The 17,281-nt window shown below is 39.4% G+C and overlaps 2 protein-coding genes across 2 annotated transcripts; one reads left to right on the plus strand and one right to left on the minus strand.

Moving 5' to 3' along the window:
* The first annotated feature begins 1,522 nt into the window (after positions 1 to 1,522).
* Positions 1,523 to 16,595, plus strand: scp2b (sterol carrier protein 2b). The gene is made up of 5 exons (XM_085348001.1): positions 1,523 to 1,662; positions 6,937 to 7,027; positions 11,851 to 11,980; positions 12,206 to 12,285; positions 16,055 to 16,595. Exons 1-5 carry the CDS (start codon positions 1,640 to 1,642, stop codon positions 16,148 to 16,150), a joined length of 420 nt encoding a protein of 139 aa, XP_085204127.1. The 5' UTR covers positions 1,523 to 1,639; the 3' UTR covers positions 16,151 to 16,595.
* Positions 4,472 to 6,407, minus strand: LOC146607752 (E3 SUMO-protein ligase ZBED1-like). Its single transcript, XM_085347729.1, has 2 exons — positions 5,558 to 6,407; positions 4,472 to 5,149 (listed from the first exon to the last, which is right to left on the minus strand). Exons 1-2 carry the CDS (start codon positions 6,405 to 6,407, stop codon positions 4,509 to 4,511), a joined length of 1,491 nt encoding a protein of 496 aa, XP_085203855.1. The 3' UTR covers positions 4,472 to 4,508.
* Positions 16,596 to 17,281: the final 686 nt, after the last annotated feature.

The following is a 17,281-nucleotide window of genomic DNA, read 5'->3' on the forward strand; positions in this document are numbered from 1 at the left end:
CTGTGCTGTCTTTCAGTCCAGCTTTGTCCAGCCACTGGTAGGATTTCTGGATATCAGCCACCTCCTCTATCTGCCGGTGGTACATACCGTGCAGGGGCCTGTCCTTCCATGATGGTTCCTCGTCTCCCTCCTCTTTCTTGGGTTTCTGCTGCCTGAGGTATTCACTGAGCACTCGGTCAGTTGGGGCCATCTTCCTAATGAGAGAGAGAGAGAGAGATAGATAGATAGATAGATAGATAGATAGATAGATAGATATATTCTGTTTCTGTGCGAGTTAAAGATGCTCTTGATAGGAAAATATTGGGTCTGCTTTTGCACAAAACCTATGCTGTGAAATAACAGAAACATTTCCACTCAAATCCTTTTGAAGGGGTCTTTTAAACTGTAAAGCAACCACTGAAAATACTTTTTTAAATTAATGCAAATGTTTCATCACCAATAATAACAGGTTAAACTAAGAAGATAATAATGACATAAAAGAGCTTCAGCAGAAACATTAATTGACATTAATAAATCTGTAATTATGTATATGATTACACACAACACGTTTATGTATGTACTTTCAGTATATGTCCCACAAAAGAAAATTAGTTTAGCAGCAGGGGCAACAAGGACGACAGACACATACCCAGTGAGTGCACAACAATAAAATAAAGTCCCAATAAATAAAAATAAAAACAATAAAATGAGAATAAAAGCAACAACAGTAAAAAGCCACAAAATGGCTATTTGCCATTAAGAAGACAGGTTGCAGTACGAATAAAAGAAACCTGGAGTCTTTTGGTCCTACTGATATCCCTACTCTAAAATGACAGCCAGAGGGCAAAGAGTCAAACTCACTGCGGAGTGGGTAGTTCAAACAATGAATAATAGAAGGAACCTCCCTCAGTACATGCTTGTTATAAAAAGTCAAAAGCCTGTCTTGCCAATCACCTGAGATTTTGCTGGCAATTTTTGCCAGAAGTCCTAACAAACTCTTGTTTTTCAGAATCATATTACCAAATCAAGCAACAATGCAAAAGGATAAAACAGATTCAATAAAACTTCAGTAAAACAAAGACAGTAAAGACAACAGAGTATAAATAATACGCACTTAATCACTTTGCAAAACATTCATTTGAACATAAATGTGTAAACTCTTGTGCTCTGGCGTTTCTTTCAGTATGAAAATAATTGTCAACCTATTTTTTTTTTACACTAAATGTATTTTATCTTTAAATAATCTTATTTTCTGTGGGTCCCTGTACCTGGTCATACAAAGGTACAGAGCCTGAATTACTGATTAATAACGCCTGCTTTTATATACGGTTATATTTAAATAGCTGGTATGAATAAATTTAGTGGATCAGGTTACTAATTGTAAAAAAAAAAAATCTCTGTGATTTAACCCTACGGATCTGTTTAAGAAAATTATCTGAACAAGCACATGTAAACTAGATGTTACTAAGTGAATCCATAGGACAGTCAGCTAATCTGGTTTATCTGACATCGACAGGTCGAGTCTGAATATCCGGGAAAGTGCAAGAAACGAGGAAGTGCAGCCGTTAAGCTAATAGCAGGTGAAGTGCAAGCAACATCACTCCTTCTGCTGCTTCCACACATACCGAGGAGCTGTTTGTTCACCTACACTCACAGCAAAATGCCCGAATTACAGAGACCGAGGTGAGAAAAGCACAGCTTGCACTGTTTAACTACGGCACGTTTCTGAGCTCACCGTTTGCTGTCCTGGTTAGCTGAAAAACAGGTTAAATGTCAAATATTGCAACAACGTTAGCTCTTTTGGTTTTTTCATACAAGATTCCGGTTGGCATGTTAAATATCTCAGCTGCTGAGGAGCTGTTTGAGGGTCATCACACGGTGGCATCCCTGCTTGTTCTTTGTGTAAATGTCAAGCTGGATGTCATGTGGAGTTGCTGCCTGAATCCTGACTAACAGGTTAGACAGAGGTGTCACATATGCGGCCCTGGCTCTGGGCTCTGGTCCTGTAGGTAATTTTTAGGTATCTCAGGTTGTTCATTATTTGTTTTTGTAAATGGATGGTTCACAACGGGAGAGTTTTTAGGATGTACTTGTCTTTCCTTGCATAAAAAAGAAAACTACATTATTATCTATTAAATTAGGCTGCACACTGGCCATTAATTAAAGTGAGTTTGACACTCCTACATTAGATTTGTATAAAAATGTGATAATTTATTTATAAGGCATGCTTGAAAATCCATCTTACAAAATGCCTCCAGAAGCAACAAAATACCAGATACCAAAAATTCGCTAGCATGCTCTACCAAAATAGTGCTTTGTTGTGTATCTGACAGACGAAAGCTAAACCAGTTCCACACCACTGAAGTTGCAGCATTTTTACAAACCAATTCTGGTTCATCTGTTTCATTCAACGATCCGCTTTCGCCCTTCTCATTCTCCGTCGCCGCCATGCTTTTTCCACCATGTACGTATGAAAACAAAAGGCACTGTGCATGCGCGTTTTACCCATATTCTATCGCGATATTTCATTTTCTTATCGTTGCCCAACATTATACCGGTATTACCGTGAATGGTATGATATGGCCCAGCCCTAGTTGGTGCTATGTGGCAGGCAGACGTTGGCACTCTCGACCTATGTTGGAGAGTGAAGGAAACAGGCAGCATCTTGAGGGCACATCAATGGGGAATTTTGCTGATAATGATGGATAGAATAAACCATGAGGAACTATGAGGAAGGTACCCTGCGATCAACAAGTCCTGAACAAAAATTTGTCGCAGAGTGAACACTGAACTGTTTAATCAGTGTTTTAGTAAACATGTACCATGGCATTAATGAGCCATTGATAAAGCTCTATCGTTGTGTTTAAAGTTGCCAACCTGTGACACGGTGTTTATTGACTATTCTTTATGTCCTGGAGTTTTGTGTGTCTCAGTTATTTTTACATCAGGGCTTCAAAATAGCTGCACAATTAAATACACAGTGGTGTTTTCAAGTAGGGCTGTGTCGTATCATATCATCTGTGATAATACCAGTGTAAAATTTTACGTGATATATAAAAGTGTTACATTGGAATGTTATTGTTATTGGGGTGCCACATGTTTAATGCCCCTATCGCTCACAACAGTGAGACAAGCCCATACGTTTCTGACAGTTAGAGTCAGAAATGGAGTTACCTGAACAACCTCCAACCAACAACAGTGCTATGCAAAGTATGCAAGATAACTGTTCCTGCTAAATGTGGAACTAACAAATATGTTTTACAAGTTGGGGCAACAACACTAGCAGCTGGTGATTTGCCACCCAAATGTAAACAAATGATCCAACCAAGCATCGCTGGAACACTGACTAGTTACTAGGGCTGAACGATTATGGAAAATAATCTAATTGCGATTTTTTTGCCCCAATATTGCGATTGCGATGCGATATGCGATTATTTTTTAAGGTCTTTGTCTTCTGTATTATTAAACAAAGACAAGCAATACATCATATAGTATGGCCAATACTATATTACATTAATTTTAAACTGTTCTTTCCTGGAAGACAGACCTCTGTTATGATGACATGAGGTGATGCATGAATTGATGACTGACATTTTTATTTAACTTCTTCAATCACAACAGTATATTTGAACATACACAATAGTTTATTTTTAGCTTACAAACATCTGAGCATAAAGTGCTGACAAGGAACCCTGGTGTAAACATTAAAATGAAAGTCAGTACAATGTGCAGATTGCAGAAATATAAATAAAATAAATCAGTGGCTTTACCACACTCAGTTTTTCGACATCTGTGAACTACTAGACAGTCATTCAATTAAAAAATAATATTAAATAAATAAAACTAATAAATAAAAAATACACACATCTTACTGATCTCTGCAGTCAGTAACATTACACATAAGGTGCAAACATAATAACAATTGTGTAAACACACACACAAACACGCCTTTAAATTAAAACTGGCTGAACATCTTGATTATCTGCAGTAAGTAACAGCAACACAGCACAAACTAAAGTGCACAATGAGTATGGCTCAGTTAGCCATAATCATCCTAGCTCACAGGTTTTTTGCTAGGAAGACTAGCATATCTACTTTTGCTGGCTTTAAGGATGAGCGAGTGCAGGTCACTATATTCCCTCCAGTGCTGAACAGACGCTCTGAGGGGGCACTTGTGGCTGGCACACACAGATATTTGCGGGCCATCTTGCACAGTCGTGGAAAGTGAATGTTGTGCACCTTCCACCAGGCTAAGGGATCATCCTCTCCGTCAATGACAGGGGTCAACAGGTAACTATTCAACTCTGCCTCCACGACATCTTCAAGTGGCAGAGGCAAAGCTGAAGAGGCCGCACTGGTTTTAAAAAGACTACCAATAGTCTTCTTTGCCTTTCCCCCAGAGGCCTGTGCACTTGGAGAATTTTGAGCAGTTTCAGTGCGAGACCTCTTCTCCTGCCAGATGGGAAGAGAGACATTAGTTTTGCAGTTAGCTTATTTTTAAATATTATGTGTTTGTGGAAATATAATTTTCAAGGATTTACCTGATTATGTGTACGTCTAGCCGATTCCACCATTTCTGTCTTCAGTCGGGCCTTAATGGCAGGAAGGTTGTCTGCGCTGATGTATTGCGTTTTGAACCTAGGGTCCATGAACGACGCAACATCCAAAAGCTCCTGGGTGTTGAGGTCACTATACTTGTCGTTGAGGTATGCCAGGACCTTGGTTTTAATTGATCTAGTCAGATCAGTGTCCGCAGCATCTTCAGCCAAGACTGATGTTGCCAGAAGATGGAGAACTGGCTTGAGGTAGGAGATGCTCACATACTCTTCTCCAGAAAGAGCATCAGTAAATTCGGAGAGAGGATGCAGTGCCTTATGAATGGACTCCAACACTTCAGCATCCTGCCAGGTTGGGATGAGGGAGCGTGCATGTCGGTCACCTGTCAATACCTGCGATATGGCTTTCATCTGTTCCAGCACTCTGGCAATCATTTTCTCTTTGGACCCCCATCTTGTAGGGCACTCAGTAATGAGAGAGTGCTCAGGAAGCTTAAGCTCCTTCTGTGCCTCAGTGAGAGCTGCCTTTTTCTTCCAACTGTGCGAGAAGTGCCCCACCAACTTCTTGCACAGCCCAATTGCTCTTGATACTCTACCATCTTTGATTGCATTTTCTGGAGGGAAAAAAAAATAAAGTAAAAAGTAAAATTAGTGTTAGACATACAATTGCAGTTATGATGCAAGGTTTCACCATTTCTCTCTCTCTCTCTCAAATTCAAAGTTGCTTTATTAGCATGACTATGGGAACAGTGTTGCCAAAGCTACTGTTACATACATCATGACATACAAGAACATAAGACCATAAGACAAAAACAAAAAAGAAAATACATAAGAAGAGGTGGGTACATCAGGGTGGGGTTGACATAACATATCTAGAATTAACAGCAGTAAAGAACAAGATAAATAATAGTGTGGTGTGTTTGTAGGAGAGAGTGATACACAGGCTCGCACATACATGCATGCACACGCACACACTCTCTCTCTCTCTCTCTCTCTCTCTCTCTCTCACGGCAGTAACTTACCAATAGCAAGATGTAATCTGTGTCCGAAACACTGGAGCCTGGTCCATTCGTTCAGCTGTGCTGCTTTCACCATATTTGACGCGTTGTCCGTCGTTATGCAGACAAGGTTGTCTTCAGGGAGATCCCAACACGCAAGCCCCTCTCTCAGGCCAGCAGCAATGTTTTCCCCTGTGTGGTCTTCGGGGAAGTAGGCCGTTTGTAGGCTGCGAGCTTCGAGGTGGAGGTCTTCGGTAATGTAATGCACCGTCAGACTTTGATAGGGCTCTGCTGTACGGCTTGACAACATGTCTGTTGTCGCCGCAAAAAACTCAACAGCCTTTAACTCCGCTGCGACCCTCCGCCTACATTGCATATGTAGCTCGGGTATTGCAGTCTGACTGAAATACGTGCGGGAGGGCATTCTGTACCTCTTATCCAGTGTAGTTACCAAATTATTGAACCCAGGCTTGGTCACCGTATTGACGGGCATCATGTCTTTCGCGATGCAGTGGGTTACTGCTTTGGTGATTTCCACGTGCCGTTTTGAAGTGCGTTCATATGGCGTAACACCATCAAACAGTTCGGTCAGTGATCCTTGCCGAGTAACGTTACTAGGTTTATTCTGCACACTACTAGATTTTTTAGCCATACATCTACCATACTCTGTTTTGTGCCGAGTCTTAAGGTGCTGGTACAAATTCGTAGTGTTTCCGCGAGATGTAGAAACTCTACCAAGACAGGTTTTACACAGTACCTGACTCTGTGCGACATCATCTGTTTTAAACCCAAAATATTCCCACACGGCTGATGTTCCATTCCTCTTTGGTACTAGCATCCCCGCAGGCTCTGGTTCTGTTGAACCTGAGGCCATTGTGTAGGCTACAGCTTTGCTTGCTAGTTCACTCTCGGTAGACTGTTTCAAAACTTTGCTCCCCGTGTCACGTGACCAGAGTGCAGCCTCTGTGCTTAGACAATCTCGTTTGATCATATCACATGTTTTACTCGCGCATGTCACGTAAACGGAGTATAATCGCAGCGTATAATCGCAGCCTTTGCGGTTAGAAAATTGCACTTGATCATGTCGCGATATTATCGCAAATGCGATATATCGTTCAGCCCTACTAGTTACACTTCATACGGTAGGAAGAGCAAACGGTGGTTGGAAATCCACGGTTGCTCGGTGGAAAAGCGAATCTTTAAGCAGCGGGTTAAAAAGCTCAACTCAGAATACATGTGCCCAGGTGGAAAATGTTTTTCAGTTTTAGTATGCGATAGTAGTGTCCAAACTACTGAAGAGTTACAAGTTTAAGTTACTTTAGGTACTTTAGGCAGTGTTTTCATTCTTTTCTTTTTATCTCTAACGTCACCTTCCTATTCTTATTTGTCTTCATCATCTGAAGGATTCAAGCTATTGACACTAGCGCAAGTGATGGACTGGAGGGGTTCAAGGCGCATGCTGTGTTCCAGGAAATTGACAAGAAACTGCAGGAGGTATTTATGTTACCTACATGAATGGGACTTGATATGCGCATTTCCAGCTCCATAGTTTTATTCGTAGACTTTTGCTCCTTTGATTAATATTTTCCATGCCTTTTCAGTGAAAATAAATAAATAAGTATGTATAATAAAAAACACATTAGGTCTTTTAATAATATGTATTATGATTTGGTCTTTGCTTAAAAAACGAAACACAATAATTTTGTAAAAGATTTTAATAAATACTTGAATCCACCTATCCAAGCATTTACAGTTCTCCTAGGCTTGTGTTCATATAGCTACACAGGCTTTTAGCCTTATGGTGGCACATCAGGATCCGTTCCCAAACTATCATTTTATAACACAAAAAAATAATATCAAGCTTATGGTGACTCAATCAGACAAATGGTTTCCATCAAAACTCTGTTTTTAAGCAGTTACCTTTAGTTGACCTCAATCATACAGATTCATCTCAAGCTCGCCAGCAGTGCTCTCTACATAATGAGTGGGATTTGTCATCAATGAGGAAATGGCAGCAAAGTTTAGTGTAATATCTCTGAAAACTGATCAGACAAACAGACTTGAGTTTTTAGCTTGGGAGCTTATCTTTATCTTATCAGAGGGAATTTGTTCTACTTTTGTATTTTCATATTAGTTCAATGTTTTTCTTTCTTTTTTTTGTTTCTACTCAAATCCAAGTTTTGGGCAGATTAAGGATGAACTAGGTTATGTAATACTTTTGTCGCTGACCTGTGTTGGGCTGCAGAGTGTACTCCACAAACACCTGAGTAAACGGTGCACCCGGCAGATTTAAGGCTGTTTACATTTTGTTTCCCACCAAAACCCGTCGTGTGTCTTCTACGCCCCAGAAATGTTGACTGCATTGGCTTATCTGAAAAGCTGTTTCCTTTCATATTTTATTTGCATTATTTCCATTTATGTTTTTATTGCTAGCTGTATCAGTTTGATGATTAATTGCTGCTTTCCTTGGCACCTTAATGCCACAAAACACAGAAAATGGGGAAGCTCTTTCAGGCCCCAAGTCTGTAGCTCACAGACTAATCATACTGCAGGAGCATGCGACCATGCTGCTTCAGTTCAAAGCAGATTTAATAATACAAAAACAATTATAGGAGGCCAAAACAAACAAAAGAAGAAGGCCTTGAACCAATCCACAGAGTGAGTTATCAAATTTAGGCTCCTTCTTTAAGACTGAAGCCAGTCACCTAATGCCCATGCACTAGAAAACTATAAAAACACTTATAAAAGACTAAAGTCTAGAACCCTTTCACATCTAAAGATGATGTGAAAGACTTATTTTTAGCAACAACTGGAATCTTGAAGATCTCTGTTTACATTACTTCAACTAGATTACCTTTCAGATAATTTCCTGTCATGTTACAGCTGGAAATTTACAAGAACAGCTGTTGAATAAAAGGGTTTTTGGCAATAACTGTGTGTGCAATAAAAAACAGCCCAAAAGAAAAAAATGTCAGAATGTGGACACAATGCTGTGTGTGGGGGGGGGGGAAATGAAAACGATCTGTTGGCTATTGAAAGTGTTTATGTGATTTAATGTTAAACTTTGCATGAGCCAAGAAGGGAAAACGTTTATGGATTATGATTAATACTTGGTTTTTGTTGGAATGTCAGGAATGAGGGAAGAAATGACAAAAAATGACAAAATGAAAATTGCCTGTGAAACTTAAATTGTTGAAAAGCTGTTTGCTTTGAGACTGACAGCTCTATTGAAAGCAAAAACTGAAAATGGGGCAGCAGGTAATTACCGAAACAACTAATTAATAATAAAGAACTACTGAAAAACAAGTGAAGACAGCCACTCCAGCCTCCCTGTGGCTTTATGTAAGTGCAATTCATCCTCCACAGCCAATCAACACTAAGAAAGCAGGACGAGAGGAAGGTAGTTGGCTAATGAAGAATAATTATCAAACATACCCAGTGATTAAAAGCAAAACTCCACAACAATAATGATAATGATAATGATAAAAACTCTACAGGATGCTTTCTCATTTAAAGCACTTTTATTGTGTTCTCTTACATGTGTATACCTCTGGGCGTTCACATTTAGCAAACATAGTTTATTTTAACATTTGAGCCTCTTTATGAGCTAAACAAGAAGAGAATCACCTGCCAAAAACTGAGAGGTACCACACGAAGCTACAAATATCTCTGTCATAGTTTTACGTTAATCAGAACACACGAAGTCTTATTTTTTATATGTTCATTAGATGACCGATGTTAGAATCCAGACACTATTATTTTATTTCCTACAAAGGCATTAATTAAATTAAATTCAATTAAAGATAATGATGGGCATAAGAATTAAGAAATGAAAGGGTGCCCCTTAGGGCTGTGCGATATGACCAAAATCTCATATCCCGATATAAGACATCTATCGTCCCGATAACGATATAAATCACAAAAATGTAACATTTTCTGTAAATTCTGTGAATCTCGGGCAGCTCGACTTGTGTGAAGTGTTTCCAGCTAGGCGTCGTGTACCTGGAGTCGAGTGTTTTAACTCAGCGGTCCTCAACCCCCGGGCCTCGGACCGGTACCGGTCCGTGAGTCGTTTGGTACCGGGCCGCGAGAGTTGAGGCTCAGGTGTGAAATGTATGGTTTTCAGGGTTTTTATCGGTTTTCAGCGTTATTTTGTTATCGTTTTTATCGTTAACTCTGCTTTCCTGGGTCTTTTCACGTGTGTTATGAATAAATCTTATTTTTTTCGGTACCGGTACTAGTTTTATTTTGTTGTATTTATCCGCGACACCTTAAAGGCCGGTCCGTGAAAATATTGTCGGGCATAAATCGGTCCGTGGCGCAAAAAAGGTTGGGGACCGCTGTTTTAACTGATGCGTGAAACTATATATTTTTAGATATAAGTTGTAACTGCCGCCGTTTTCTTTGTGAGTATTTAATACACGGCGTGCTGCGGGGAAAAGCCTGTTCTAATGTTTGAGTCTAAGGTTTATTTTTTTAGCACCTGACGGCTCTTTTTTTGCTTCTCATCTGTCAGTACTCTGCATACTATTTCATGTGATTCAGTTTATTTTGAAAAGTCTCAACAGGATCTTGAGCTTTATTGTGAAAGATTTATGTGGAAAATAAACAAGCGGACATGCGATGGTTTTACCATCGTTGTTGCTAACGACAAGGCATAAAAACAGTCGCTTGTCCGTAGTGTGGTTATATTAAATATAAGAGACAGAGAGAACTGTAAGAAATGAATATAGCCACTACAGTGACCATCAAAACGATGAAAAAATATTGCCGTAAACAGTTTATTTTGTGACACCACGAAACAAACGATAGCGTAAAATGAAACGATAGACGTTTTTATATCGTCATCCGATATATATCGTTATATCGAACAGCCCTAGTGCCCCTGTGCATTCACTCCTCACATTTCTTCCGCTGATGGCCAGCAGGGCACAGCAACTCCTCTAGTTGCCAAAAGAACCTGGATAACAGAGGTTTTTGAGAAACTAACCTTTCTTCTCAGTTGATTCATAGCCATTAAATGGCTTTCCTTACCAATTTTATGGTCTTAGTTACTAGTTTATGTCCTTAATTAATGCTCATTTTGTAAAGTATGGCCTTATTTAGTGTAAAAAAAAAAAAGATTTAAGCAGGATATCCTTTAAGTTATGGCTACATTTTAATTGACAAAGCTCTACCATACAAGGGTGTCTGGGGTGTCTGCTCCACCCATGGTGGATCATGCTTTATGAAAAACATGATAGGACTTTACAAAGTCCAACTTTTTTACACATGCATGCACACAAACACACATCCGCTCAAAAGGTTTGCTGCTCGTGATCAAATACTTTATTTACAATACCTAACTTTGCTCATTATGTTGCTTTTAGTTGTGAATGAACTGTAAGCAGATATTATATATGAAATTAGCTGATTTCTCTTTAGAGAGTGGCAGCAGCAAACAGGACAGCAGGCAGGATGACGAGTTTATGAAAAAGTTGCAATGGGCTTGGACTCATCCAAGGTTAAGAACCACTGCGTTGTAGAATCAGAACTTTGCTTTAGAACTAAATTTAATGGATTATCCATCTCCATTAAAAAAAGGATGGTTTTCTTGAATGGTAATTGGTGACAATGATTCATCTAACTCAGGGGTGTCGAACTCCAGGCTTTAGGGGCCGGTGTCCTGCATGTTTTAGATCTCACCCTGGGTTAACACACCTGAATCAAATGATTAGTTCATTTTCAGGCCTCTGGAGAACTTCAAGACATGTTGAGGAGGTCATTTAGCCATTTAAATCAGCTGTGTTGGATCAAGGACACATCTAAAACCTGCAGGACACCGGCCCTCAAGGCCTGGAGTTCGACACCCCTGATCTGTTTCAAAATTGTATAAATATTCAAAATGTTTAATTTCAAATAAAGCCTCATAGTCTTTATCATTTTATAGATTTTCAGTTCCTGTGCACATTTAGCTCAAATGTAAATGTAGCCCACTCTCTTGGCTGCACCTACAGTTACCAAATCCTGAACTGGAGTTGGGCAGATTTTCCACTGGTTTTTTTTTTTTTCCCTTCACTATCTGAATATTTTCAGTAGTTTTTCTGCCATTACCTGAAACTCTAAAGAAAATAACACATGGCTTGTCAGGCTGAGCATAAGATGAGTGAATGTAGGCAGTAAAACATGTTCTTTTAAAAACTGACAACTTTATGTGGAACATTTTGTTACTGCACTGAATTTGCAAAACTTGTGAAATATTTTTGATATATTTTTCCTTCAGTCACATGTAGTGGAAACTGTTTTTGGTTTAAGGTATGTGAAATGTCTTTGTACAGGATGGGGAGCAGTTTGTGAAAAAGATTGGTGGAGTGTTTGCCTTCAAAGTAAAGGACGGCCCAAGTGGAAAGGAGGCAACTTGGTTTGTGGACGTGAAAAACGGCAAAGGCTGCGTTCACAATGATACTGGTGAGAAAGCTGAGCGGCTGTGTGAGCATGATTTAAAGTCTTCCAGTCTTCTTGTATCCAATATAATGGATTCACGAATGACCCCTCGGTCCCATTTTCGGTGTTAAAATATCTCTGTCTCTTGAGGGTTAAACTGCTCCCATTCTTTTCAGTCAGTGAGCAAAAACCTCTGAGCTGTAACATGTTTTTTAAACTTAGCTCGGTTTCTGTGTCTCTGCCCTGCAGATAAGGAAGCCGATTGCACCATTTCTATGTCAGACGCAGACTTGTTGGCCTTGATGACTGGGAAAATGAACCCACAAACTGTGAGTATTCAGTGTTGGTACGGCCTGGAGGCTAAACTGTGAAGTGCTATAAGTGCTGTCCATTTACCATTTTCCCTTCGGTCTGTTGATACTGCAGCTGAAGTTGATTCAGTGAACTCTTTTCTTTCCATAAAGTACCAAAAAACCCCAACCAAACAAAAACATCTTAGTCTCCTTAAATGTGCCAGTTGACTAGCTGACAGCGATCTTGAGCCATTTCAGTCAAAAAACCTTAAACTAAAGACATTTCCGGTACTATTTTATTTAATTTTGTACAAGCATGCAGTATTTGTTTTTCTCAAGTCTCATTTTTGGCTAATAAAAGTGTAACACTTACTAATAACTGATTTAGAAACATATTGAATGATTTGTGTGAGAAGGAAAGGCACTATCATATACTCTTTTAGATTTCTGTATAGGCGTTAGTTGATAAGTCTGACATGGTGTTACCATGTTTATGTATCCACTTATGTCCCTCTGCCATGAGTTCTCCAGTTGGCTGGCAAGGTCCTACATTACCCACAAATACTTAGGATGTCTAGTGTGAGCTTCCCACAGCTTTCCAAAAAACATTTTTACAACATTCATTTTATATGTTTTTCAGCCTGACTTAAAGTAAACAGCTATTAGCCACCTGGAACGGACATTTCTGCTGAGCTGCCAACTGAGAAAAAAAGTTTTTCCTCCAAGGAGTCGAACCCGCTGTTGCCAGTCTTGGAAAAAGTCCGTTTGTTCATAGATGAGCTTAATTTCAGCTGTGGAACTGTGAATGAGGAGTTTGCTGTTTTGATAAACATTGTTGTCCTGGAGATTGTCTCACACCTTCGAAAAAATTAACTGGAAAAAAAGACCAAGACCAGCTGGACCAAAGCTCTGCATGTTCTCAGTCATTTGAGTTGCTGGATGTCTTGTTAGCTGTGGCCTCTCCAGCACGGCCACAGAGCTGTGCACGGCCTCAGCATGTGAAAAAACCAACGTGCCCTGATGAATGTGCAGGGCGTCAGGCAAATACTCCCAGATGAAGATCAGTAATACAACAAATTTTAATGTTTACTTAAGTCAGACTTGTACTTTAATTTACTTAAATTTAGCTCAGATCCTTATTTGTTTGTGATGGTGGATTTAAAAATTGTAGTGTAGGAGCTGTTAACGTTTTTGGCATTGTGAGAGAGCCGCTGCTTTAAGACGTATACTGAATCTGCTTATCCATCTCTTTAGTGTTACATCCTTCTTCTTAGTTTCTCAATCCTCTGTCTGAAACAAGCTGTTTTAGCTATCCTCCTTTTACAGGACGGTTCTTTTGTTTGCCTGCACTACACAAACAAAGACTGAACAGCAGAGCTGTGGAGCATCTTTGCCTGCGATCACTATATTACCGTAGGTCCGCTCTGTGGTATCATATAGATACAAAAGTAGGAAACACTATGACACTGGGCGTTTTGTGGACTTTGAAGTAGGAGCCTTTGGCTCACACGGACTACATTCACATTCACTGTCCTCATTAGTTGAAATGTACAGAAGATAAGAAACAACGTAATAAGTTACCTTTTAGCTTTAGCTCTTTCCAAGTATTCTGTGAATTGCGAAACTAACCCTGGAAAGCATTTACCCCTGATATGGAACCACTTTACTGGTACAACAAATGTTTAATAAGTCAATTACACTGGTTTTTAGTAACTAAGATTACAAACTGGGAACCTTTTTAAAAACTAAACCATACTTAAAGATATTTGTATTTTGCAGAAACAACAGTGAGAGGGGTCGAGAGCCACATATCACAAAATGAACCAATCTTTTTTTCATTAGATTTGTCTGAAAATAAATATGGTGGCTCTTTTGCACCTTCAAGCTAAATATATATATAGTTTTAACCTTTTATGATTCGACATTTGACTTATCAGCTCCTCGTTGTTTTCCATGCAGGAAATGCATTTGAATTATTATTACATGTGAAAGCACTATATTAAGGTAGCACTCAGGTCAATTTACACTAAAAAAATGTCATCCAGAGACAACTACCATCAGCTCACAGCCATTTGCAGTGATTGCATGTACTGTGAGGTCCTAGAAAAGCCACTTCTGCACTGTGTGTCTGCCTCTTCCTCTCTGATTTTCCTGTGTGACATTAAAAAAAGGATGGGAGAAAAACATCTAGTTTCCCCTCAAATCTGAACTCCTTTTGCCATAAGGGCAAATGCTGAACTGCTCTCGAGTCTCTTTGGCACATTGATCTGACGTCACTGGCATTGAGTGCATCCTGTTCCACCTTACTGCAGTTACTACCCATCCTACAGCTTTTCATTTCACTTTATTTTATTTTATTGTGCGTTTTACTTTACCTCACTATATCTTTACTAGTTTATCTGTTGTGTCTATTTCAGAGTCGACTCTGTATTTCAGCTTCTGTTTTCTTTCTTTATTTTACATATTTACTTATTTAATCTATGTATGTATTTTATTTATTTAGTTGCGAGTGTTCTTCAATTTTTATAATTCAGTCAGCTAACCAGTTATAACAGACATAATGTCTGAGTAACTGGTGCGTACAATGGGGTTTCACAGGGCAGTCCCACTGGAAACACTGGTAACCGCTCTGCAACCTTCTCCAGCTTTTATTATAATACTAATAATAATGTGCACAACTCAGCGATCCTGAATTGTCGTTTTTAAACTCTGGTGGAGGTCTTGCAGGAGTCCCATACTCCCCCATGTACGGTATTGGTCCGCATTGGCTGAAATGAACAGGAGAGATGTTGAAATCCAGCTCGAAGGACCAAGCTGTTTTAAAAAATAAAATAAAATCCCTTATGAAGTGAGACACAGAGCAGCGAGTTCCAACGCATTTATTTACTTGCAAGGAAGCAAAAGCATACGTGATGAATATCTATGCAAGTGCTCGCCGGGGCAAGTTTAATTTATTAACTTCTTCCAACGTTATCCTGGGAACAGATATGTGTGTGACGCTCTTACAGGGAAACAGTTACATGATGCACAAGTACATGATTCTAACCCTGCTTTGGATAACAGATAGCAGAGAAGCCACAACAAGGCCTGAGAAAAGGAAGATTAGAGGGACAGAGAGGGAGAGATGCATTCCTACAGATTACCAAAAGGAGTGTTGCACAGCTTTAATAATTTAATACGTTTTCTATTGATCACAAAAGGATAGCAATGCAGGCTCCAGCAGTGTGTTTTCCACAGATTAGATCCCCAGTTATTTGGATACCTGCATTGTTTTTTGGTTTTTTTTGAACAAATAAAAAACCCTCAGTTTCCCCATTTCTGCTGTAAACTTACATGAATGACTTATTTTTATTTCCTTGAGAAAATATTTATCTCTAAAATGGTCACGTTTTTACATCACTCGCCTGATTTTTACCTTCTCACATCACAAATATTCATTTCTCCTTCATACGCCTGTGTGCTCTGGAGTTTCCTGACCTTTCATAAGCTGTTGTTGCCGTTGTCCCACTTTTTCTCGGGTTGAGTTAATCTCTCATGGTAACTCTTTAAAGCCAGCAGCATGTATTTCTCTCCTACACTGAATGAACCATGCTTCTGATTCCCAACCATCTGATGCTTTTATATTACAGTGTATTAAACAGTTAGTTTATTTGCTTGTTTTAATCAATTTTAAATCATGCTTTTTATTTGTTCTTGTTTCTAATGTCTCTGTAAAGCACTTTGAATCACCTTGTTGTTGAATTGTGCTATACAAATAAACTTGCCTTGCCTTGCCTTACACTCTCGCTCTCGCTCTGATTCACAGGCATTTTTCCAGGGCAAGCTGAAGATCACAGGAAACATGGGTCTGGCTATGAAGCTACAAAACCTGCAGCTGCAGCCGGGCAAAGCCAAGCTGTAGACGAGATGCTGGAAAGAGAACAGAGATAAACCACGAGGAATTCAACCGCAAGCCTGGTTTCAGATAAATGTTAAAAATTCTCATCACTGGACTAAAACACTCTTCCTTTTAGTGACCTCACTGACCAAACACTGGGATTAGTAAGCAGAACGACATAGATGGAGAGATAATTATTTCTCTAATTTAGTCCCTGCCTGCAGCGATACTGTTAGTCCAACGTAGTAGAGACAGGTACCTCCCTACTTTGTGATACTAATTCAGTTCTTGTCCAATTTTTCTGTAATCTTCCCTGCTAATGAAATCTTTCAGTGTAATATGTCTAGAAATGTTTGAAGAGTAGAGCAGATTGGTGTATTATTCTTCATAATAATGGATTGAACAGTCAAAGTGCCTCCTCATCTCAGATTATGGTTTCTAGGCAGAAATGTAGTATTTTTTTTTTAAGTCTGCCTAACTAATACTAATACAAAATACATATTCTGCTCTTCTCTTATTGTATGAATCTCTAAAATATTTCTACAGAATAAACGTGTCTTTCCTGGGGATCGTGATTTTCATTTTTCACGGTCTGGGTGTATTTGGCGCATGATTCCTGCAAGTAACTCGAGGTCTCTTTAAATTTTGCTGATAAAAAAAGCACAGAGCAACTTGGAATATAAAACAAGACTGAATGAACAACATGATGTTCCTTCTTTTATGTTCAAATGGGAATGTTGAGTTTCTGGATGTTAAAATTGAAACAGTGGCCATGCTCCAGTGTTTCTGCAGTGAAAAGAGGCTGACGTTAAAGTCTCCTGACACAGTTTCGGGGTGCTATCTGAGGTTATATCAGTGTGACTGTGCAAAATAATGTCCCACTGTTACACGGTACTTTGATGTCAATGTCGGTCGTGTGCCCTTTGAAGGGCCCTGTACTTTTCCAGTGCTGCAGCAACCCGGTTCCAGACTGCCACGCTGTATTTTTTCCTTTGTAGATGGATGAGCGTGGCTGAAAGACAAATCTGTTAACTAGCTCTGACCCAGATTCCACTGCAGCTTTGGCTTGGCTCGTGTAGTTTTCAGGTCTTACTCTGCAGTCACACTGGGGTTATTTCATTGGTCAGTAATGATTGCTTTTAGAGAATGTCGTTT

This window comes from Diplotaxodon limnothrissa, linkage group LG23 (genome assembly GCF_057381915.1).
Source record: "Diplotaxodon limnothrissa isolate DT_005_m linkage group LG23, D_limnothrissa_male_GT1.1, whole genome shotgun sequence".
Lineage (NCBI taxonomy): Eukaryota > Metazoa > Chordata > Actinopteri > Cichliformes > Cichlidae > Diplotaxodon > Diplotaxodon limnothrissa.

What these genes read in the sequence shown, in the direction of transcription:
- scp2b (XM_085348001.1), top strand. Translation starts at nt 1,640, where the DNA reads ATGCCCGAATTACAGAGACCGAG. An exon ending in CTGCGTTCACAATGATACTG is followed by an intron (nt 11,981 to 12,205) that starts GTGAGAAAGCTG and finishes TCTGCCCTGCAG; the next exon opens with ATAAGGAAGCCGATTGCACC. An exon ending in GGAAAATGAACCCACAAACT is followed by an intron (nt 12,286 to 16,054) that starts GTGAGTATTCAG and finishes TCTGATTCACAG; the next exon opens with GCATTTTTCCAGGGCAAGCT.
- LOC146607752 (XM_085347729.1), bottom strand. Translation starts at nt 6,407, where the DNA reads ATGGCCTCAGGTTCAACAGAACCAGAGCCTGCGGGGATGCTAGTACCA. An exon ending in CAGATTACATCTTGCTATTG is followed by an intron (nt 5,150 to 5,557) that starts GTAAGTTACTGC and finishes TTTTCCCTCCAG; the next exon opens with AAAATGCAATCAAAGATGGT.